The 24,026-nt window shown below is 44.5% G+C and overlaps 1 protein-coding gene across 3 annotated transcripts; it reads left to right on the top strand.

Moving 5' to 3' along the window:
• Window positions 1–119: 119 nt before the first annotated feature.
• Window positions 120–10,589, top strand: GORAB (golgin, RAB6-interacting). Of its 3 annotated transcripts, none has more exons than XM_014943599.1 (5): window positions 120–235; window positions 1,269–1,629; window positions 3,987–4,088; window positions 6,077–6,217; window positions 8,842–10,589. In XM_014943599.1, the coding sequence occupies exons 1-5, from the start codon at window positions 172–174 to the stop codon at window positions 9,311–9,313; spliced, it is 1,140 nt and encodes a 379-aa protein (XP_014799085.1). In that variant the 5' UTR covers window positions 120–171; the 3' UTR covers window positions 9,314–10,589. The 3 variants fall into 3 exon arrangements, with proteins under 3 accessions (XP_014799085.1, XP_014799086.1, XP_014799087.1); XM_014943600.1 differs by having other exon boundaries at window positions 1,269–1,621; window positions 3,982–4,088; XM_014943601.1 differs by having other exon boundaries at window positions 1,269–1,617.
• Window positions 10,590–24,026: the final 13,437 nt, after the last annotated feature.

Genomic DNA, 24,026 nt, shown 5'->3' on the forward strand with positions numbered 1-24,026 from the left:
GGCGCCATCTTCCCCGCCCTCGCCGCGTTGCCATGGAGACGCGAGGCCCCCACCCCGGCGCCGCCGGCCGGGGCTGTCCTCGGCGTTCGCCTGAGGCGGGCGGGCGGCGGTGGCGGGGCAGCCGCGGGCCCTGCCTTCCGCAGCGCCCCGTCAGCGGAAGGAGGAAGCGCCATGGCCGATGCCTGGGCCGGCTTCTCGCAGGAGGAGCTACGGCGCCTGCGGTGTCAGCGCCCAGGTACGGACCGCCACCGGGCTCTGGCGGGGGCCGGGGCTCGGGACCGGACCGGCCGCAGCGCCCGCGCCGGTTAGCGGGGGGCAGCGGGACTGGGGGAGGCGCGGAGGAGCCTCCGGGCCCTCGGCACCCCGTCACCTCCTGCGGCCGCACCTCTCTCCCTCCCTCCCCTCAGCCTCCCCGTCCCCTCAGCTCCCCTATCGACACCTCTTTCCGTCGCCTCAGCATACTCGCCCACCTCGGCCTATCTATGTAACCCCCTCAGTCTTGTCACCCCCCCATGGCTTCCTGCCCTTCAGCCCTCATATTCATCCCCTCGTCGGTCAACCTCGGCCTCCTTGTTCAGCTTCTCAGCCCTTTACGTCTGTGCTTCTATCCATCCCCGCAGCTCATCCAGTCCATCCCCACATCAAACACCTCAGCTTTGCCTGGCAGCCCATTGTTTTCCCTGGCCAGTCCCTTGGCCCCTTCCATCCAGGTTCCATCTCTCACTGCTCCTCTCAGCCTCCCATCAGCTTCTCTCTGTTTCTCCACCCTCAGCCTCTTTGTCACATTTCCAAACTCTCCAGCTCCTTGTCCTGCACCACATCTATCTGTTCACTACCTCACTTATGTTCCTAGTCTCCTCTTTGCCCACCCTTCATCTTTTTCTTCTCCGTTCTTCACTTTATAAACCCCTAGCCAGACTGCCTGAGGCCCTTCTTTAGCCCTACACCCACCTCTCTGTGATTCCCCCAAGGATTGCCTCCAATCCTTCCTAAGGTTCTTCCTTTAGTCCCCCAGTCCAAGCCCTTTATTCATCCCTCTCATTTCAGGTGCTCAGATACTTTAAAACTCCTGATTCTTAGGCTAACAAAACATTTACAGGTTCCTGGGTTTTCCCCCACATTGCCTTCCCTTGACACACTGGCATGTCTTTTCCTTAGATTGGTTTTGTGCCAATTTGTTTTTTTGCCAAGAAAAGGTAATTCACAGATCCTGTCTTTGATCTTAGGATTTGGTTTTAATCCTGTTTCTCCCTCTCATCCATTGATAGATTTGTATGAACCCTCGGAGCAGCAGCATCGCCCCCACACTGTGAATAAAAGTCGTAAGCAAACGCAAAGAGAAAAAGCCCTCCAGCAGCAATGTCAGAAGCTGGGACTACAGGGTGGAGCAGCTTCTGTTCCTCCTGAGCAGTTGCTTTCTGTACCAAAGCACAAGCCTTGTCAACCTCAGCAGCCTGTGCCACCACCTCGTCCTCCTTCAGCAGGAGATCAAAGCCAAAGTGACAACCGAGACCAGCAGAAGGAAGTGACACCAGTAGAGTCCTGTAATGGCAGTGACAGTGCCCAGACCCGCCCTGCAAAGCCAAACTCCAAAGTGGAGAAAAAGAAAGTGGAATTGTTAGTAAGTCGGTAAAATCAGGGGATGGATTTTATTATTCTGTTCTTGATTGATTTGTTCTTTTGTTGTGAAGTATAATGTACTTTTCTGTATCTAAGATGAAGCTTTCAGAGATCATGTTTGCTTCCACTACATTGAACCTTTGTTTTTCACCTCTGATCTGAGATCAAATTCTGTAGTGTAATCCATGCAGATATGCACTGTCCCGCCTTCAGATAATTTCCTGTGGCAGTGGGACACCATAAAGCACCCAAGATGTAGGACTGTATTAATGGTTTATGAAGACTTAAACTCACCACCATGCTGTGTAGACAAGCCAGCAGCCACAACAAAAAAAGCCCATTTGGAAGCAGGTACACTTTAACTTTGTGTTCCCCTTTACAATATTGCTGCGGATTTGCTGATGCCAAAAGTGTTGGTAGGGAGGTAAAATTGCAGGTTTAAGCAGTTCTCTAGCTTTTATGATTCAAGATGAGATCAATCTCAAGGCTTTCCCCCCGTGCGTCAACCCACAGTGGGGTGCCTGTCTCCCTCAGAAGCATCAAACTGACACGAGAGAGAGAGAGAAAGGAAAAAGTATTGAACATGGCTCTCTGGGACTCTGATTTAATGTGGCAATTACTTAGTTCATCACCTAGAATTCAGACAGTAGCCTATAAATGGAAGCTGCTGCCTAAATGCTGGAGAGGGCAGGCATCTCCAATATGAGAAACTGCTTGCTTTTAGCTCTTCACGTTTGTTTTTCTGTCTGTATCCAAGTGCTAATTTTCTTTTTTTCCCTTAGTGGGCAAAGCAAAGTGTGAGGGGCAAAAGGATTAATTCTTTTTCTAGGGCATATAGTTTATTTTTAAAACACTATAACAATGCTCTTCCAGCCTTGAGTTCCTATGCAGGTCCAATCTTTTCTGCCCAATATAATCAGAAAACACTAGCTGGCCACCAAACTTCCACGCATCATTTGTATTCACCCACAATAGGCATCAGCAGCTTTCCAAGTGTGGAGTGCCAGACCCTATCTCTGGTTAGATCTATCTGTAAGATCTCACAGGGGGCTGAAGGTACTTTCCACTGCAGAGGCAGGACTATGGCAGTCTGCATCACTGGTGTGGAGAAGCAGCGTGTGGCTTCTCTCCAACTCAAAACTCCAAAGGATCTGGGAGGTTCTGTTTTGCAGAGATGCGCCTTGAGAGGCTGCAGCTGCTCTGGCCGTGCTGCCTGCCTGGCTCCTGGCTGGGATCACCTACCTACCAATAGCTGTCCCTTCACCAGAGCAGCAGCACTTTGAAGAGCAGTGCCAAATTCCTTGTGTGGGTGCAGCTCACTGGTAGTACTGCCTGTTCAGCTCCATCCTGGTGGTGAAAAATACCGCAGCTATTTGACTGGGGAGCAGGTAGCTAAAGTTTTGCAGAGAAGCTTTTCACACATGACATTTAGCTGCAACAACCACCCCCTGAATCTGCTGAATTCGTCTCAGCCTGTTGCACTTGAATTTAAATCTTATCTATGTGACGTTTTAGGGGTGATGAGGAGAAGTCTAAAGAGATATTCTTGTCCAGAAATGGTTGTTAAGATTGAGATAGCTGAGTCACTTGGGTATTTTTAAGCTACGCTGTTTCTAAGCTGATATGTCTTGAGAGAGGGCATGAAGAACACAACAGGGTAATAAAGCAGCAAAGCAGTTTTTGTTTCTCCTTAATCCTGCCCAGTTGACGCAGATTGGCCCCACTCACCTGGGACCTTGCCTTCCATCCTCTGGGGCTGTTGTATCTCTTAGTAGGTGCAGCTTAGGAAATGGAATCCTTATAACTCCCCGGTGGCAAAAGTGAATTCTTGTTCTTCCTCGTTGCTCATTTTCTTTGTAACTTTTACCGGTCTTTCATTTGTATCAGTTTAATTATTTGGGGGCTGTATTGTAAAGCAGACCTGTGAAAGGATCTGTTCTATGGAAAAAACATTTCCAAAAAAGAGGCTGTGTTGGCAGACTGAACAGATGGCGACTTGTAGCAGCCAGTAAGAAACTTGAAACTGCTTCTACCTAGTGGGGAAGCACATCCTTTAAATGAAAAATTCCATCCATTTCTGAAAAAGTGCTGTATGCTCTTTATTCCAGCAAAGCTGAATTAACCAGCAGCTTACTTGCCTGTGAAGAGTTTTGTTCTGATCAGCAGATTTCATCTGGAAATGTTTTATTGGTCTGAATGACTTCTTGCAGATGATTCTTCTTTCCTCAGAACTGAAACCTGTTTATTGTTCCTTTGACATTTTTAGAGTTTACTCCAGGAAACATGATGGTGAATATTTATGTCATTTGGGGAACAGGGAGAGAAATGAACTTTCTGTTAATTTTGATCTTCTTATCAATGGGCAGGCAGGAAAAATCACGATGGGAAATCCTCCAGCAAGAGCAGCGGCTGATAGAAGAGAAGAATAAACGCAAGAAGGCACTCCTGGCCAAAGCTATTGCTGAGAGGTAAGGGGCTATTCTGCATGATGGGCAGAGGCTGAGGAAGGGATTAGTTTTCATCTGCAACCAGTTGCATATCTTCTGTTTAAACCTCACTTTTTCCTCCTCTCTGCTCTGTTTCTACTGCTCCACAAGTGAGCAGCTGTGATCGACATTTCCCTTTGATGACAAGTGCTGGCTAAGAAGTTGTGACTAAGCTTTTCACGCTTCCAGAGCTGCAGCTCTGTGCACAGATGGAAAAGTTATTACACAATTTGAGAATTAGCTGAAATCCTCCTGCCTGTTAGTAAGGGCATGTTTGGAAGTTGGGGTACTCATATACTCATCCCTGTTCTGTTCCTGATTTGTTTTCACTGGATTTAAGGAAAGTTTATTTGATTCCTAACCTATGAAGGGAAACTATAGCTATTTCTGTTTGGGCTTTTGACTCTTTCTTATTAGTATGTGAAAAGTGTTGAGAAAATGATCAATTTGAACTTTAAGAAGGTAGCATTTTACCACTGGATGATTAGGAATTTTAAAAATTCACATGTTCTCACAGTCGTTAGCTCTTGCCCTTCGGATGACCAGACTTCAAGGCGTTGTACAGCTTTGTCCACTGAGATAGTTTGAGACTACTGAGAAGGCAATGTTTGTAGGGAAGGATGTTGGAGCAGCTGGTAACACTGGATCAAGGAAGGAGATGTGAAGGTTTCAGGCTCACAGTGGTCTCCGAGACTTCTATTGTGTTCTGCCCGTCAAAGCTCTTTGGTAGCACAGTTGAATGTAGATAGCACTGTGCAGAAAGTTCTCTTTGAGGTTCTGAAGATTTTGTTTTCCTTTACCAGGCAGAGATAAAAAACAAGTACATTTGTTCTGAGCCACTGTAGGACAGTGTGAAGCTTTCAGGCTCACAGTGGTCTCTGAAACTTCTATTGTGTTCTGCCTGTCAAAGCTCTTTGGTGAACGTAGCTAGTACTGTGCAGAAGGTTCTCTCTGAGGTTCTGAAGATTTTGTTTTCCTTTTCCAGGCAGAGATAAAAAATAAGTACATTTGTTCTGAGCCACTGTAGGACAGCAGACATGGTTGTGACCACCAGACTGGGTTCTTCCTACTGGAAGCAGAGCATTAGGAGAGGAGGATTTGGAAGGTGATAGCTAGGGAGTTATGTCTGACATCTAAAGGCCTTCTTCAGGCTCTAAGCAATACTACAGGGTGTCTGTTTCTTACCATCTGCATCAGCTGGTTTAATGAGAGATGGTGTCACTACCTACGCATCTAGTCTTGCTTTCAAGTACCTGCTTTGGGGTGTAAAGTAGTGACTGAAAAGTGTGGCTTTGCTGGTGGAGATGAATGACAGCAAAGTGACCTGGTGTAAAGCTTCTTGAAGTTACTTAGCTTGCTTGTGAGTGAAATCCATCAAAGCTTGCTGCCCTTAGCAACATTTAGTTTTCAGAACTCAGGAATGAATAGGCTGAATTGAAAAAGGTTACATAAGGCTTGATTGAAATCCTTTGTGTTTGAGGTAAAACTTTCCATTGACTTCATTGGGATTTGGCTAGGCCTCTTGGGAATAATTTTACGAAATGGAAATCAAGCTTAGGTTAGGTGACTTTTTGGCCCCTAACTAACTGGGCTTCTTTGAAAGGGGATATCTGCAGCCCTAAATACCCTTCCCCCTCTTGCTCCCCCCAAGCCATTTCCTGTTTCCTTACACCGAGAACTACTTAGATACAGCAGCTTCTTGTGTGTTTCCACAGTGAAGAAACACAATCCATTTTAGGCACTTTGATTATAGTCATTACGTAATTTTGCCGTAGTCCTTTAATAGCAGGCATTTTACATCCCTGTGGATATTAAAAAAGATCAAAAGTCCTAAACCATAAAGGAGAAACCTTCTGAATAACTCTTAAAGAAGTTAGTTGCTCTGCAAATGAAGGGGAGCCCGTTATGTCAAGAAGAGAGGCTTGAAAAGGGGAAAAAAACAAACCAACAAACCCATCTTCCTTTTGCAGATCCAAAAGAACTCAAGCTGAAACGGTGAAGCTAAAAAGGATTCAGAAGGAGTTGCAAGCTCTGGATGACATGGTGTCTGCTGACATTGGCATCCTGCGGAACCGCATTGATCAGGCCAGCTTGGACTACTCCTATGCCCGGTAAGCGACAGGCAGGGAGGAGGGGACAGCCCTGCCCCAGTGGAGGGAGAAAACACTGTTTCCTGTCACCAAAGTAGTAACGGAATTATGTCATTGTAATAAGGTGTAGTTAAAGCGGTCACAGTCTGGGGGCCTTTCAAATCTTGAGGTAAAAGTGTGCTTTTTATTTCCTAATTTTTCCCTTGGAATTTGGAAACCCAAGCAGGTTTTCTGCCTGCAGACTCTGCTTTCCAGCTTCGTGCTGTCACGAGACCTACTTACTGCTTTAACTGTGCAGTTGTCCATAAGCCCTGCTTTATTGTTTCAAGGTTGTTTATTTCTTCTCAGGGGGAAAGAGTTTTTTTTAAAAGTCCTAAAATGAAAGTCCTTTTCAGGGAAACTTGCTTGTTGATGACAGCTCTGGTCCTGTTGGAATCAATGGGACCAATTAAGCTTAAAACATATAATACTGCTGAAGTGCTTTTGGAACTGGGACCAAAAATTGAAGGAAAAAGCAAGCTTTCACCCTTCACAATGTGCCTTTAATCACTCTGGTTCTGATGAGTTCCTTAAATGCAAGAAATTAATCGGAACACCCTATTAGTTGTGGGTAAACCACAACATCAGTAGATAAACATCAGCATGTTTATGTAGCCATTATAAAATGGAAATGTTCGGTTGCGGTTTTTGGTTCACGATTCAATGTGTTAAACGTGTATTTCTCCTTATGACTTCTGCTATACGTTGACCACAGGCCAATAAACATGGTAATTAGTCTTTAAAAAAATAGCAGTGGTAGCTAAAAAATAAGGATTTCTTTTGTCGTAATTATCATTTGAAATATCTAAGATTAACTGTAGTTTCAGTAGCTGGGTACAAATGAATACAGAATTTCGTATCCTCAAGAGGAAAAACATGTCAGTTTATTTTAGGTTTGAGTCTCGTCTCTAAAACCATTAAATGCTCCTGGAAATTTCCTTACTAAAATTTTGTAATAATGTGTCTATTTGAACTGCTTAATGGCAAAAGAGCATATAACACAAGGGGCTCTGATGGTTGGAAAGCAGTTTTTAATGGAGATAATGAAAGGGGATGCTGGTAGGACAAAGGGGATGAACTTTACAAAATACTTAATGTCTTACATGAACTTACTAAGTCTTTCTTTTTATGAGAGAGGGATTTGAAAATGTGAGTTAGATACTTTCAGTGTTGTAGTTTTTATGGATTATGAGCCAAAGTTGATTTCCTTTGAAGTGGTGTCTTTTTGAGCGCTTTTTTCATTCTTGCTCTATATTTTAAGGCTAAAACACAAATAATTTCAGTGGGTCAAAAGGTGCAATATTAAGTAGTCCAGAGCACATACATAGTTACGGGCATTTGACAGTTGCTGTGGAATGAAATTTTTGTAAATATGATGTGAAGAATATATGTGAATTCAGCCCAAAGATTTACTGCGCAGAAGTTTCCAGCATAGCATTAGTTTTTCCATTTCGGGTACCTGACCCAGAGAAATCCTGACTTTCTTGTGAGGGAAACGTAAGTGGGCATCTTCTGCCCACTGCAGACGTAGCCTTTACAGCTGGGTCAAAGTTTTGTGTTTACTATATGAAAGAACATATTTGGGGAGGCTTTTTTATTTCTTATTTCCTTCTGTTTTGCTCAGCAAAGGATCTCTCCTATCTTTCTGTTGCTTTGTTTAACCAGATATTTGAATCTGGCTTTATAAAACAGCCAATTCTTTGTTCAACCACCTTACTAATATTAGTTTTACGAACGCTCTGCAAGGTACATTGCGTAGTCATTCTGCAAAAGTCTTTGCATGTTCCCTTTCCTCATGAGCAAGATTGCATCTATCTTTCTATTAATTAAATCAGAATTGATATGCAGATTCACTGAATGTAGTGGAAGATGCATCACTAATGTAGACACCAACCGTTGAAGTCTTAGATATCCCAGATGTGTTAACCTCAATAAATATTTTGAATGTTTCCTTTTTGCTCTATTTGTCATGACAGGAAGTGCAAATTGGCAGGAGGTGTGTGTCGGGGGGATGCTCACAATAAAATTCTACATCTGTTGCCACGCAAAAGTTGTGATCCCTACTGATGTCATTCATATGCTGTGTCAATCTGTGCTGCTCATGGTCTTCTGAACATACATACGGGTGGCCAGAAGAGCAAACTTCTAGACCAGATCCGGATTTAAATATGCATAGCACCATTGTAACATTTTAATCTGTTGGATGGATTAGAAAAAACACAAACCCGTTTTGCATTGTTTCAGTTCACTAGATGGGTGTTCACTGGAAGTGTGAAAACACTCCAATTTCTGTTGGTTTCTTTCTGCTGCTAGTGATGCATCTGTTGAAACAGGCAGTAAACATGCTTGTTCGTGGTTCAATCTGTAGATTTCACATGAGCAAATTAACTCTTGGAATACAGCAGAAGTGGAGGCTAATCTGTCAAGAGGAAAAGATTTGATCAACTCACACTTATTTTCTTCCCTTTTACTAATGTAGCAGCATGTCATGACATAGCTGGCGTAGCACATTGCATTTCCTGGATGCTTAAAGTATCTGTCCGTGTGTTGGATTTGAAAGTGCTTTGAGAACTAACCCCCCAGAAATGATGCTGCTGATTTTGCAGGAAGCGGTATGATAAGGCCGAGTCGGAGTACGTGGCCGCCAAGCTGGACCTCCAGCACAAGACGGAGATTAAGGAGCACCTCACGGAGCACCTCTGCACGATCATTCAGCAGAATGAACTCCGCAAGGCCAGGAAGCTGGAGGAGTTAATGCAGCAGCTGGAAGTGGAGGCAGATGAGGAAAATCTGGAACTTGAGATAGAGGTGGAGCGGATACTGCAGCAGCAGGAGGCAGAAGCAGGGAGACAAGCCAGCCAGTCACACAATCACGCTGGGATGGCGAAGGAAAACCCCGCTCCCGGTGTTACGGCACGGGAGGATGAGCATGCTAACCGTGCTGCCACTTCTCCTGCCATTTCTGAACAGTTGGTTCCATCTGAAACCTCTGGTACCAAATCCCTCTCCAATATGGACAGCCAAACTCAAGGAGTAAGTGTGGCTCCAGGAAACTCTCCAGCCTGTTCTGAGACATGACTACCATCTTCACATAAGCCAACCGGTTATGGACGATATACTCTGTGGGCTTGTGTGCTTTGTCTGGGTTTCTGCCGTGCCATTAATATGCACTTCATTTCTCTTTTCTCTTAATATTGTTTTCAAATTTTAGAGGCTCTTTTTTTTTCACAAGACTCTCATTTGGGGGTCACCATCTGTCTTCATCATTCTGGTTTAAGTTCATGTTCTAATGCCCAGCTCTTCCCGGGGCTTTGTACCTTCCTGAAACAGGATACTTGGAAGAGAACAGTAGGGTTTTTCCAAAGGCTTTCAGTGTATTGATATCGCAGATACGTGTTCCAAGCAGTGGGCAAGAGATACATATCTGCAGGAGGAAACACCACAGGTTATTCTGCTTCTGAACACGTTCTGTCCCCTGACAACTGCGATAGGATGTTTGTCTTACTTTGCATCCGTAAGGCATTAGTTTTCAATGGTTTTTAATCCTATGAAACCCAAGTGCTTACTTCAATTATCTTCGTAGCCGATATTCTTTCCTGTACCTGATTTAAAGGAAATTCGCCTATTCAGGCAAATTGCAAAGTCACTTGTAATATATCCTATTTATCACTTTGCCTATTTCTTCCAGATCATGCAAGATCACACAAAGCTATATATTAATAACATTATTATCTATGAAATCACAGCAGCTATGATTTAACAAAAATTGTAGGTTACATTGCGGAAGGTATGCTGTAGAAGTAGAAACACACAAAAGAGACTGTGTTAGAATTAAAGCTGTTCCATTACAAACATTTTTCTCTGATGGAGTTGCCTCAAAGTTCCAGTAATTAGCCAGGGATCTTGTAATGAGTGATCCCCACTGTATATTGGAAGTGAGCCCATTTTCATATAATAGTCAGTGCATTTTCTTGCCTGAAGAGTGGGTTTGTACCCCACAAGAAGTTCAGCTCTTTTGCTCTGGTGCTGTTGAAAGGCTTTAAAAAGCTGTTCCAGGTGGAGAAAGTCTCGGGAATTAAACTAGAGGACGAAGGAAAACCTCCCATGGAACGATGCAGCTGCAAACCGTGGGGACAGTGTTCGTGGCTGTCTGCTTTGGAACAGAGGAAGGCTGCTTTCATTGTGGAAATGGTTTCTGTAATACCTGCCCTGAACGTGTCAGTGTATGAACGAGTTACTGAATGACGCCATCGCGTATATAAATGGGACCCTGAGTGTCTCTATGGCTTTAATAGTGGAAAAACATGTCACTACATTTCATTTTTATTCTGTTAATAAATCAGTGCATCTTCTACGCCGTGTGTTTACTTTCAGTTATGATATCTGATACTAATACACGTATCCAAGACTGTTTTTCCACAGGAGGTGATAAATGACAACTTTGGCAACTTTCCGCTGTGTGAAAGTAAAACCTCGAAAAAGACTGTTCCAAAATATGAAAACTTACGAAGCAAAGACATGGCAGGAATCTTTTCAACTAACCGTGGCCCAAGGCAGCAGTGGAAAATCTCTACTGATGCCTCTCATACGCAGGAGAGAGAGGGATAAAGCTGTTTCCTAGTGAAGCCACTCATAATTAGGGCTGATTGAAGTTAGAAAACTCTAATGTAACATTTGGCATACGCATGAAGCATTGCTCTGTTGTTGCTGATACACTGTGTTCCCTGTTATTTTGCTGGAAGACCTGGCCTAAAAGCTGAAGATTTGATTGTATTGTGAGAAAATTGTGACTGACTTCCTTTGCTCTGCCTGGAGTTGCAGAACAGCTTGTAGCAACCTGATTATGGTTTTCAAAACTGGATACCAGTAAGTGCAGTATTAATTTAATTGTACCACTCTTGTTTCCATCCTCTGCAGCTGTCCCCAGTTGCTCCTCAAGAGAATCTAAGTCCTAGTGGATAGGTCTGTTCCTCATTAAAGTTGTATTCAGCTCATTGGGGGACATACAGAAAAGCATCTGACAGAGGAGTTAAATTGTAATGGTATTTACAGGAAGCACATGCATACCATTTTGCATATAATTTGTGGTTCCCTAGTAGGCTAAAATGTGGTTGAAATAGTCCTACTGATTGCACCTTGTTGTTATGGATAAGATTATTGTTTGAACTCCTCAAGCCAAAAAAAGGGAAAAAATTCTAAGTCCAAGGATCTTTTTGACAACTGCTTAAGAATATGAGCTCCCTTAGCAGGGAAGAAGTTTATATCCAACAAAATTACTTAAAAGCTGAAAAATTCTTGTGTGCCATCCCGATAGCGCTGGCGCTGTTTCTGCCTGACAGAGAAAACTCTATTGTTAGAATCAGCAGTTTCTATTCTCTTAGAAGTTCCTCGTCGAAGTTCTGGCCAGTTCTATCTGTCCTTAACTTCTGAGCTTGCAAAATGAAGTGAACTGGCTGGAAGCCACATGAAACAGCCATATTAAACAACAATAGGCAGCCTAGCATTTGGTCGCTCTCTTTTAGACAGGGAGCTCAGGAGTTAAATTGTTTGATCTGAGTTATGAAGCCTTTCTCTGACGTGTGATATAAACCACTACCATGGTGTCAGTTCCACTTTGGAAGTTCACAAATGTTTTGATGGGTGCCAGTGTGCCGGTTTAACATTCCCCCTATGCCGGAGCCAAGCAGTCCAGTCATAATTGTAACAACATGTGCGCTGGTCAGAAATGCCAGGAGATGATTTTGGTGCAACAAAAGGGTTGGTTTTTTTTTTTTTCCTTGTTTTTCCTTGGAGGAAAGGGAACAGTTGGAATTGAGGCTCTTCAGACAAAAGCCATTTCTACCTTTGTAGTAGCTGATGCATCTTACAACACTTGGCTCTGCTGTCTCTGGGCTGCACTGAAGGCAGGTGCAGGTGAAGGCTGCCCACTCACCTGGTGTGTTGCGTCTCTTCAGAGAAATGGAAAAATGGAAAGTTCAGCATAGATCAGGAATGGGTGGGCAGATTTTTAAGTGAAGGCCTCTTGCAGGTAGAAACCTGAATGTGAAGTGTGCTGGGGTTGAACACCCTTAAGCAGGAAAAATAGAGCCATCTGTGATAATGAGACAGTAACACTGCAGGGCTCATCACAGGGGGCTTGCATTCTCCTGTGGCAATGTAGCCCTTTCTGTGTTTTGCCACCGCATTACCATTAAGCAAAGAAGTGGAAAACACTGACACATACCACTGTGAGAATGTTACAAAGCACAATATGATTGCCCATGTTGCAGTTTGGCCAGGATGTGGGGATTAACGCTCCCTCCTCTGTCAAGAAATGTTTAAATGAGCACAGATGGTCATGGCTCAGCCTGGGGTTCCCATGGATGTCTAACACTTGGACAACCCCCAGTCTGATTGTGTGTCCAGCCAGCTGAAGTTGGGCTCTCAAGAGGCTTCAGCTTAAGGTAGCTGTCTGCAGAGAGACTCAAGTTCTCCATCAGCCATTCTTCTTCTTAATACCTTCTGCGATGCAGTGGAGTCTTCCCTTCGAGCCTATATCCCATCTAAACAGAATGAGGAAAAACTAGTAAGAGCAAAAAGTAGTGACTGGCCTCATGGTCGGGGGCACTGTGTTTCCTGACCAGCTTTATTAAGAACATGCTAGAAAGGATTGTGTATGGGAAAGTTAGCCTGCTCGGGGGAAGTTCTGGAGCCAAAGAAAGGGGCAGAGCACTACTGAATTTTGTCCCACACTGAGATTTACTCTGTTCTGCATTTTCTGCTTGGGACAGTAGGATCAATAGATTTTCTGTTCCTAACGCCCTTTTCTCAAGGTTCAAAAGTGAATCAACACCCCTTTGATGTGAACTGTCCCAACCTGAGGCCTGGTACTTTACCAGATGCCCCTTATGTAGAATCTTTGAGCAGCTGTTGATCCTGGACTAAGTTTGGTACTTTCATGAGATTCTCTGTAGACATAGCATCTTGGGTCTGTGTGCTCCACTCTTGTGCGGAGCCATAGCTGTGTATGTTGCTGAGAGCTAGATACAATTTTTCTGCAGGCCTGATCCAATCATACGTTCAACACTTTGGTATTATGTGGTGGTACCTTTTCTAATTCTGTGGACATAAGCAGGTGTGGTGTGAAAGGGACAAAGGGTTTTGCCAGTGGCAATGCAAACAGGGTGTAGAGATGTGGGCTGGTATAATAGAAACCACATGCTTGTTAAGTGCCCTATTTAGGCTTGTCTGCATGGTCCTATTAAAGCGAGTGTTGGCTCCTTTGATGGGGCACGAGACTGGTTTCCTTCATCATTTCCCCTGATTTATGTCTCAGCAGCAAACTTGTATGTCAGTGGGGAAAGACCAAGTAACGAGAGAAGTTAGCCAAGCCTCACCCCCTCAGCATGATAGGACATCAGATCCTTCAAATCCTTGCCTTTGGCAGCCTGTTAGTTACAGGGTTTAAATCATGCCTTTTAAGACACAGGTAGAGACACTAAAAAGCTCGGGCCTTTCTGAATTAGGGCCTGGATTGTGTAGTTAGAGTCATTTTCTCAATTAGCTAAACATAAATCAGTATAACGAGGCGCTTGGGAGCACTGGGCAGGTTTAGTACCTTGTCTCTCCTGCCTCTGTCCATACCACTCCCACCTGCTTGTTTGGCTGATCGGCCAGTGATTTTATTTTTCCACGCTGCTAGAGCTGAGCAGTGGGGTTTAATGTCTGAGCTGGTTTTCACACCTGGCACGGGTGTGCGAGAGGGCAGAACTGGGAGAAACTGCTCTTATGCAGTAAGTAAAGCAGCCCTGGTGCGTAGCAGAGATCTGGCAGTCTCCACACCCCATGCCACACCATCTTTCAAAGGATGGGGACAGTGTCCTACTGAATAGGCCGTGGTGGGTGGTGGCATGAGTGCAGAAAGTGCAGGGTGCCTTTGATGTGATACCAGACTGGAAAGCACGTGTAGGGGCCAGGCACTGTGTTTGTACCATAGAGCTGGGTAGCCAACCCGTGACTCCCTTTTCCAGGGCTACACCATGTAAGGGCTGTGCTGTTTTTCTGGAGACTGCTGGATAATTGAGACAGGACAGATGGCCCTGCAAGGCCAGTTCAGCCCAGTCCTCTGGTGGAGTGCTGGAATCCATTAGAGGAAGCGGTAAGAGAAAAGCTTGGAAGTTCCTCGCAGCAAAGAATGAAACCCCAAGAGCTGGAATAACCCATTTTGTGCCTTGTGATCCCATTGGAGTGGATATAAATCATGCAATGTGAAAGCTGCAGGGCTAGCGATGCTTCTTCAGTCTCTTGCCTCTTGAAGAATTGGGAAAGATGTGGAAAGATGGCTGAATGAAAGAACAGACTCACTGTTCACCCAGACCATGCAGGGGCTGAAGCTGTGGCCCTCCCTGAGTCTGGTTTTGAGGGCTGGAGCTAAGTAAGACAAAAACGCACAAACCAACCTTAATTTCTTGGTGGGTAACAAACATGAACCCACTGTTTTTGACACGTGAACTGTGTCATAAATAAATCCCCAAATGATGGGCCTCTTTAACTTTCCCTATGCAGGGTTTCTTGCTTTTCTCTGAAGCAGTTGGCAGTGCTGGTGATGTATCTGAATGTATGATCATCTGGCCTGATCCTCTCATGTTCTTGTTGTCATTGGTGAATCTGACCCTTCAAATGTCTCTCTGACATTTCTTTCTCTGCAGTGAGCAGTAGCGGGTCTTTGTTCTGGTTTGCAGGCATTCCCTGATGATTCAGGGCCAAACTGAGCCGAAGATCTTAGTCTACTCTGTCGTTGGGAAGGTATTGCTCTGAAGTTACTGTGGCTTGGGAACTTTTAAATACTGTGATGGGTTTATAACAGAACAGCAGCAGTCAGGGTCTCACTGACACGCCTCAGGAGCAGCTCCAAATGCATAATTGCTGACCTTGTGTTGCTTCTGCACTTGTACCCTAAATGTCATGAAGGAGACCTCATTGAGTTACTTTACAGACACACCTTTCTCCTTCAAAGAGCCAGCAAAGGAGGTAGAAGAACAAAGGGTAGAGTCACTCCATGAACTCAGCAATGTCATAAGGCGTCTTGCTGGCAATCCATGTCAAGGGATGCCCTGGCTGCACTGTGGTCATAAAGTCCAGCAGCAACAGAAAGCCCTTCCGCTACCTACTGTCTAGGGCAGCAGGCCTTCTTAACCATTGCCTCCACATGGCTGTGGACCACCATGTCCCTAGGAAAGCTGAAGGGAGGGAGAGCCCTGGGAGTCATTCCTAGGCAGCAGATGACAGCAACTCACTGTTGGTGTAAGTCAAGAGGTAGACTAGAGGATAGAGCTAGGTATCCTGCAAATGGTGTCTCAGCAAGCTGTGTTATCTTGCTTCCTTCCTTTCTCCATGTGGAAGGGTAAACCTTTGCACTATCCAGCCTGAGGAAGTCATGACCCATCAGCCCGGCAAGAGTACCCCACTAGAAGAGTTTGTTGACTGTGTATGGTATGGCTGAAGAGTCACGAATTGGCTACCCCTCAGATTGTTAGTTTGGGCAACAAACTCTACAAACTCCCTGCAGACCCATGCTGTGAGCGTGTGCTGAAATCTGTGTTGAGTAGACTTGCTGTCATTGCAGCACGAGCTAGGTAGAGTGAAACAGCTGTGTCTTTGCAGGCCTGAGTCACTTTTCCCAGTCCAGTGTCAGGTCCTCTGTCTCAAGAAAGTGTTAAACTGAGACATCATCTTCTTCAAAGTTTCCCGATTTGGATCTGAATGAGGTTTCTGAATATCACCCAAAACTCTGCATCATGTTCTGAGTAGTTCTGTAGCTGTTTAAGCAATGACTCTTGTTGCTGATTGTGCAAATTTCATTGTCTGTAGTGCTGATGATGTCCTAGAGGTTGTGTCTCTGGCTTCGTTATCACGTGAGCTGCAGCTGGTCACATATTTTGGTGGTTAGCTTCATGGCAAAGAAGATGATACTATTTGGCATGAAGATGTGCTCATAAAGAACCAGGTCCATTCCAGCATTTTTCTAACGTGCTTCTCTCATCCTTCAAGAAGAACATCTTGCAGCTGTTTTAAAAAGTCATGCCTGGTTCTCTGCAGGATTTTCTTCTTGCTTCCAGATCTTTTTTTTCCCTGTCTGCTAAAATGCCAATTGTTTTCTTTTTTGTGTTACTCAAGTCAAAATATTTAGTGATGGACTTTTCTCCCTGACATCCCACTGCATCCCCTAACTACTGTGGAGTGTTCATCAGTCTCATTGACATTAACCAGTTCTGCAGGAAACGAGCGCTGCCAAGCAGGCAGACTCCCACTCCTCCACTTGCTCAGCATGTCTGGTATTGTCAGTGGCAATCCCTCTGTGAGTCTCTTAGGGTGATGCTCTCACTGGCAGAACCTGAGAAGCTATCAGAAAACACTTTCTTTGGCCTAGCAGTTGCACTTGGACACTCGTGATGATCCCTTCTGGCCTTGACATCCACAAAGCTGTATCTGCTTTTCATAGAGGTGAATCGCAATTTACTTTTCAAGGCCTAGTCCATCTCCTCTGCCCCAACTGCACTGGAGTATTTCATTACTCAAACCCTCCCAAGCCACCAATAAGTTTTCATCTTCTGTCCTTCAAACAGTTTCCCTTCCTCCTTCCAGCAGCTGCTGAGAAATTTCCTTGACCCATTTCTCCTCCAGGCTAGGCAACCAACCAGGGCTCCCCAGAGCCATCAGGCTGAGCAGAAGGTGGGTGAGCACAGAGCAGTACTGGAAATAGTTTCATTCATAGAATTAAAACTCAGAGGATTAAACTCACAGCCAGTTTCAGAAGCCCAGGTTCCTGCTGTTCTTCCCACTTCTCATAGGCTTTGGGGTTATCCACATTCACCATTAAACCCTAAACACTTGCACTCAGAAATCTTTGCTTTCACCTACTGTGTCTGCAACCCCAGAGGTGGCTGTTTCGAGTTGGTCACCTCTAGAGAAGTGACAGATGATAACCCATCTGGGCATTCCTGGAGAGAGCCAGAGTGAGACTTCCTGATGGGCGTGAGGCCTGGGGAAGGCATTTGGGATGGCTGCCATCCACAAACACATCAAAGGTGCGAATGGCTTTTATCAAGAGGCAGTAAAACTTTAATCCAAAGCCCACTTTAATGTATTTGCCACATATTTAAAAAGGAACTGATTTCAGAAATGCTTTCGAGAGTTTTAAAAATTCTCCTGGACCTGTGTCTTACAACTCTCTCCACTCTGGAAACCTGATGCTTTTGTTTCTGGGATCCCAGATGTTCAGGACTCATGACTGAGGGAAGAAGGAGAACTAAAACAATTTCTAAACCTCTTCTGAAACATGGGCACAAACAGCTTTTTTTGTAGCTCTAAACCTCTGTTAAGTTCTGACTTTTTTTTAATCACGCTTATAGCAAATACCACCTCCTCAGTCAAAAAGTGAGATATCTTCCCATTCAGTTGTGAAAAATCCTTTATTGTCAGCCCGGTAAGGCTTCAAGACACTGGCCTTCTGACCTGCTAGGGTGCTTGCCTCTCGTCTGGGGCTTTAGGCAGGTCCTATTTTGCTGGAAGAAATCTACCTTTAGTGTGGAAAACAGGAGCAATTCCTTGGCAAGATCAGAGGAACTGTAGCCTTTCTCATTTTCTTTATTTTTTTCCTTTTCTTTGGGTGAGTTTAAACATCGCTGCTTTCATTTGGAAAGGGCGAGTGACTTTCCCATGCCGTAATACCCAGCAAGTGTTGAGAGAATGTGGTTACATAAAACCATATTTTTAATACAACCGACAGACTGTCTTGAGAGCTAAGTGTTTTTTGACAGTTTTTATGCACCTGTTAATTCAAAGCTCTTAACATGTGCCAGTTAAAAAGAGCCAGGCACTAAAACATCCACCCTGTGGACGGCAGGGGCTCAGCTGCACACCAGAGCACAGGGAATCCATGCAAGGTAGAAACTTGGCTTCTTTTACAGGACCAACTGGTACACGACTAATTCAACTCAGAGCTTTTGTTTCCCAGACCTGCATGGCCTTGAAGATTCCTGCTTCTGCTTTGGACCTGAAGAACAGCTGACATTTCTCTGCGTTTCTTCTGTTTTATTTTTCCAAGCTATTGTAGTTATCAGGAAGAAAAGATGCTAAACATTCTGTCAGGGCTATGTCCTTAAAAGAGATGTGCTGACGCCACCTCCCTAGGCTCCTCTGCTAAATTTGTGCCTCCTTGTTTTCTGGATAGTGGGGTTGCTTTGTACAGTTAGTGCTGCGACAGGCATTGGCAGAGCCCAGGTGGAAAACTGCCACACAATCCTCCAGCATGTCTGCTTGGGTATCGCCTCCACAGTTACTCCATGCTCAGAAGGGGTAAGTGGTCTGTTTAGACACAGCCTTGCTATCAGTAACATAAAGTAAGGCTGGGAAGTCCTCCTTCTCCTCTCTAAAATTTTCCTTCCTCTCCATCCCAGCAGTGTTACCAAACTCTCAATTTAGAGATTTTCTCGGGCTCATTTTAAACCTCTTACAGCCAGATCTTCCCTCTTTCGTCTAGAGCTTTCTCCCCACACCCTATCTGCTCACATTCCATCTCCACAGAGTTTTGGCTAGCTGTCCACACTGTGGGTCACCTGGTGGCCTCATCCCTGTGGAGAAAAGCTTGAAAGCTCAACACCATCTAACATAAAGGCTCAAAAAAATCCCAGAAGACAGATACAACAAATACAAGAAATCTTGAGAATTTTAAATACTTGCAGGTTCTGACACAGGAGTTTCTGTGGTAGAAGTGACCTGCTAACCCTGACGCAAGAGGCCTCTTGGGTTTTTTTGTGCAAGCCCATTTAGGACTGTGTGAGGTGGGATTAGCATGCCAATGCCACTTTCCTGAAGTATAAACTTAGTCAAGCCCTCACCTGGTAACTGCACTGCCTTCAGGAGTTGGGGCTGTGGCATCTCTAGACCTTTCCTTGATCTCAAGGCCAGGAGGCATGATGACAATATCTAGTGTAAAGCCCAAAGCTTTGGGCTCTGAAGACTCAGGGCACAGTAGAGAGGTGTGTGAAGGTCAGGGACAATTGTCCTGTAGGGCTGGAGATATGCACTGGAGAGAGGGGCAAAATGGCCCTGGCTTCATGTGCATGCCAGGCCTGTTGGGGTGTTTAAGGTAAGCTGTGGAGATGAATCCAACTCTGCTGTCCTAGCTGGGCTACAAGCAGGCAGCATGTTTGCCTGTGGCATTGGGGGTACCAGGAGTTGGCCTTCACCCCAGCAGAAGCGGAAGATGCTCTCAGAGGACACAGCAGCATATCTTTGAAGGACAAAGGTGCCTTGGTACATCCTGCAGGTTGAGCCCTAGCTGAGGAGATTGCTGCAAGGTGGTCAGTGGAACTGATGGGACATGGAAGGCATGTGTGACATCTATAGCCAGAGGTGGGAGAAAGCCCTGCTAGGTCCTAGCACTGGGCACAGAAGGTGTGCTGGATTTGCATGCTACATGATGTAGAGCCTCAGGTTAGTGAGGACCTGCCTCAAATTACAGCTCCACTAGCCTGGACAGTTGGCTGTACTGCCAAGAGCAGGTCAAGGGCTGCTTGTCTCATACAGAGCTGATGGCTGGGACTCTTCTGCTGGGTGGTTTTCTGGAGTGGTCTGAATATCAATGTTCTTTCTTGCGTCTCTACTAAGAGGCATAAATCCCTTTCCTTACAGGCTCCGTTTGTAGGCCTGATTGCTTGAGAGTGGGAAAACTCATCATGAATAATGTGTCAGGATGGCATTAGTATTCTGAAAGCTGCACGTGAGCTTGAACTGACGTAAGGGTTTTCTTAAGCAGGAAACACTAGATGAGGACTTGTCAGGGCAATAGATGGGGCTAGGATTCCACATCATTAACACTCTGTGTATTGCAAAATCACCTGGCAGGACAAATATGATCCAGATCAGGTGTGTTGGTTTGTGTTGAATTAGCTAGAACATGCTATATAGTGTTTATATTGGCTTCATGTTTTACATTGACTGCAGGAAGACATATGATACCCCATCTGGCATGAATTCTGTTGGACTAAAGTTACCCCATAACAATTCAGAGGATAAATTTGACTATGCAGAGTGGTATACACTGCATCAGTGTTTGGCTGCATGGGGTCGCAGCAGTTTTAATCCAGTCCTGGGTACCCTCAAACAAAACCTGTTTTTTCAGTCCTGCTTAACTGTGCAGGTATGTGTGACACTCATAGGGATGTTTCCCTGAAGAAATGTGAGCTCTGCTCCCTCTGAAAGATTGTATTAGTGTTATTTCTTTGATTGCTACGTCAGTACCTGCTGTGTGTGGACTTGACCTGTAGATTGTGTCTTTTTGGGGTGCACCTTCCAAGCAAGATTAAGGTGCAGGTAGGGTGACCTCCCTGTTCTGGAGTGACAGAACTGGAAAGGATCTCAAGATGTCCTATAACTCATAGTCGCAACCAAGTCCACCCTGTCTGTCCTGTCCAGTAGTTTCTGCACCCTGCAGTGAAGGAGTATCTGTCTCTGAGCAGTAGAAGTTTACCCCAAGCTCTATCTGAAAACTCTGCTGCTGCAGTTTAAACCTGAGTCTCCCTGCCCTATAAACTGTGTTTGAGGAGAATGGTTGTTCCTCTTCCCAAGGCACAGCCCTTTCTCTGTGTCACCCTTTAAAGCATTTGCACAGCAGGCTCTGCAGTGAGACAGGGAGTGAAGTATGCATGGTGGGAAGCATCCAAAACTTCCTCAGATCTGCATTGAGTTTCCAACACTAATCGAGCCATCTGTGACTCATCTTCGTGCTTGTGCGTCAAGTCATGTAGATGTCCTCAGAGCAGGCAAAGCGCTGGATCACTCCATGCTCGCATGGACAACAGCACCAGGTTTCGTGGCTGTTGTCCTCATAAGGGGACAGAGCTATGATGTAAGATAAGTTCATAAGAAAAGTATGGTGGTTGTTTACTGCTATATTTGAACTCTGAAACACGCTCAATTTGCAGCTACAAGAAAACGATAAGAGTCATAATCCTTGCTGAGAGCTTAACTACTTTTGAAAACAAGTTGTCTTTCTTTCCATCTGATTTAAATTTGAGAGAACCGCTCCATGTCCCAAAGCTGAATGATTTTATCACCTCTTCACCAGCCAGAGTACGTGATGACAGATTTTTTGATCAAACTAAAGAACAACTTTGCCGAGCGATCTCCCAGTTTTCACCCATCTGAGAAGCCCTGATGTTTCCTTAGAATCCACTCACCCCTTTGCTGCAAAGGTGGCTTACTCTGAGCGCAAAACAGCTCTCAGACAGGAGAGCAAAGGCAGGCTGCAACAGCCTCTAGATCAAGCTTGGAGGTAGGAGCTTTCATTAAGGCCAAAGAAGATGTGCAATTTTTGTGTTTGTTTTTAAGAGTGTGCTAACTGCATTCAGTTAGAAGCACTGTTCATGGCGTAAAACGTGTAAACCTCATTTAGGATGCTAAAACAGTTACATTAATTGTATTGCATAAAAATGTGCAGAGTAGAATAATATGGGCCTTTTTTGCTGGCATGCTCTTCTTTGGAGAACTTCCTGAAAAGCCCTTCCTTGGATCGGTGTCCATGCATCGTCTTTCAGCCAAAAAGCGCTTGGCAGAAAGGTAATGCGAATGTGACCTTAAACATCAGAAGGCAGCAAAGTACTTGAATGCTGATGCACTTTTCCCAGCTGCTGCTGACAAACTAATTTCCAGGACAGATGCAATAGCTGATCTATCTTGGACAAAAGTTTTCCTTTCCGCAGCCACGTGCAGTAATGAAAACAGCAATTTCCAGTGATACTTTCTGTCCAAGAGTAGATCTGTTGCGGACTTCACATCTCCTCACTTAAGGTATCTCCAAGTCCAAACTGAACAGCTTGGTTTCCTCTAAAATCAAGTGGTATGCTCAGAGTATGGCTTGTCCTAAGGATCCTGGGCTGGAATTTCTCACCGGCAGCTATAGAGGGAGCCTTGATGAGTAACTCAGGTCTGGAAGGGACTTCAGCACAATAGGAATCGCCTGGTTTCGAAGGAAATTGAGTAGCTGGAGCTGCAGGGAGAGCTGTGCTGATCTACTCCTTAGGGTTTCTGGCCAGCCATGTCCTGGGGTGAATGATTTCGACCTGTGTGAATAAAGGATGCTTTGTACTGTGGTCAAATCCAGATACCTGGGGGAGGGGACCAGGGAATGAAGCAATTCCGTTTGTTTTGAACCAGGACAGTCTTAAAAAAGGGGAAAAAAAACAAAGATAAAATAAACCAGAAATATTGAGTCAACCTAGGACACGGTGTGTGATTTGAAACACAATGTTCCATTTTACAGTTTAATTTAATTTTTTTCTCAAGTCAGGTTTTTCAATAAAACCTCCAAAAGGCTCATTTCAGAAACACCTACATGAAGTCAACCTCTTTGCTTTGAAAACACTTTGGAATGAAATGTTTTGAAGTTTAAAAAAGAGCCTCCTGTATTAGGCTTGTTGGTTTTGTTTGTTTTTTTGGCAAAAGGTGCTTGTCAAATGCAGCCCAACTTTGTGAATGGTTTATGTCCCTCCGAAATTAAACTCAAAAGTTGCTGTTCACTGGACAAATTCACCCGCTGTATCTGTGAATCCACCGAGGGCAAAACGGAGTCTGTGATTCAACCCAGATCTGTTCCACCTCTTTGGAACCAGGGAGGAGAACCCAGGGTGTTTTCATAAAGGAAGCGATTCAGCTCTCAGTAATCAAAACCTAGGTCCTGCTTCCTTTCCAAGGGCATCTGGAGTCCCCTTGCTGCAAGTGGCCAAAATTCCCACTGTCTCCATGAAGAGTTAAAGCACATCCTAGCCACCAAATGGAGAAAATAGAAGAGCACGGGAAGAAATGGACCAAACCCCTTTTATTTTTCGACTTCCACGAAAAAATATGAGCGTGAGACATGAGGTGGCTTTTCATGCACTTCCTAATGACTCGGATGATCCAACGAAACAAATGAGACCAGCCAGGAGAGTGCTCCGCTCTGAAAGGGCAGAGAAATATTTGCCAATGCAGCAGCTCTGCAAATGTGTGAGGCTGTTAAGCTCCTAATCCCGTGTCTTATTTTTATGAATTTTCACACTAGTGGGATATAATGAACGTTGAGCCCAAAGACATTAATTACTCGGGTCCTTTTTTTGAGAGGAATTTCGATGGAGTGTAACGTTCTAAATTACAAGGTGTGAAATAAACTCTACAAAACTTACAGCTTTAGTGGAGGAACTCCAAAATCAAATAAAAATGCAAAACCGCTGATGAAGTCCAATTTACTGTAAAATTCCCTGGATCATGGTGTTCCAGTAATTTTTTTTTCCCTACATACTTTGGTTAAAATAATTTATATCCGCTGCAGTGTTTATGTACCTTAAGCTTTATTTATTAAAGGATATGTATATTTCAAGCCTGGTTTTAATGAGACATGCTGAAATCTGTAAGGTACAGTGCGACTTTTGTTCTAATCAGCACTAAATCTCTTCTCTTTACTTTTTCTGTGTTGAAAACATTCATGTTGGACGGAAAGGGCCGTGTGTGTATGTGCGTGTATATAAATTTCAGATATGTATAAATATATATGTAAAGTAATAAGCAAAATTTATTTCTCTTTTTCTATCGTCAGGGCAAATACTCCATCATTGTTCAGTCTGAGCACTTAAAATCATGGATGGATTTTATCCTTATTCTTAGAACAGGACAATTACTTCTTTTTTTAGGCAAATTATTTATTTGCCAAAGATTGTGCTTTAGGTTGGCTGAAAATGTCTGTGAATTCACATCAGCTTGACGAACTGTTTTGGCA

The sequence above is a fragment of the Calidris pugnax genome, unplaced genomic scaffold (assembly GCF_001431845.1).
Source record: "Calidris pugnax isolate Ruff unplaced genomic scaffold, ASM143184v1 scaffold63, whole genome shotgun sequence".
In the NCBI taxonomy this organism is placed as follows: domain Eukaryota; kingdom Metazoa; phylum Chordata; class Aves; order Charadriiformes; family Scolopacidae; genus Calidris; species Calidris pugnax.

Coding starts and splice junctions, on each gene's coding strand:
- GORAB (XM_014943599.1), top strand. CDS start 172: ATGGCCGATGCCTGGGCCGGCTTCTCGCAGGAGGAGCTACGGCGCCTG. Junction 236..1,268: donor CCTGCGGTGTCAGCGCCCAG/GTACGGACCGCC, acceptor ATCCATTGATAG/ATTTGTATGAACCCTCGGAG. Junction 4,089..6,076: donor GCCAAAGCTATTGCTGAGAG/GTAAGGGGCTAT, acceptor TTCCTTTTGCAG/ATCCAAAAGAACTCAAGCTG.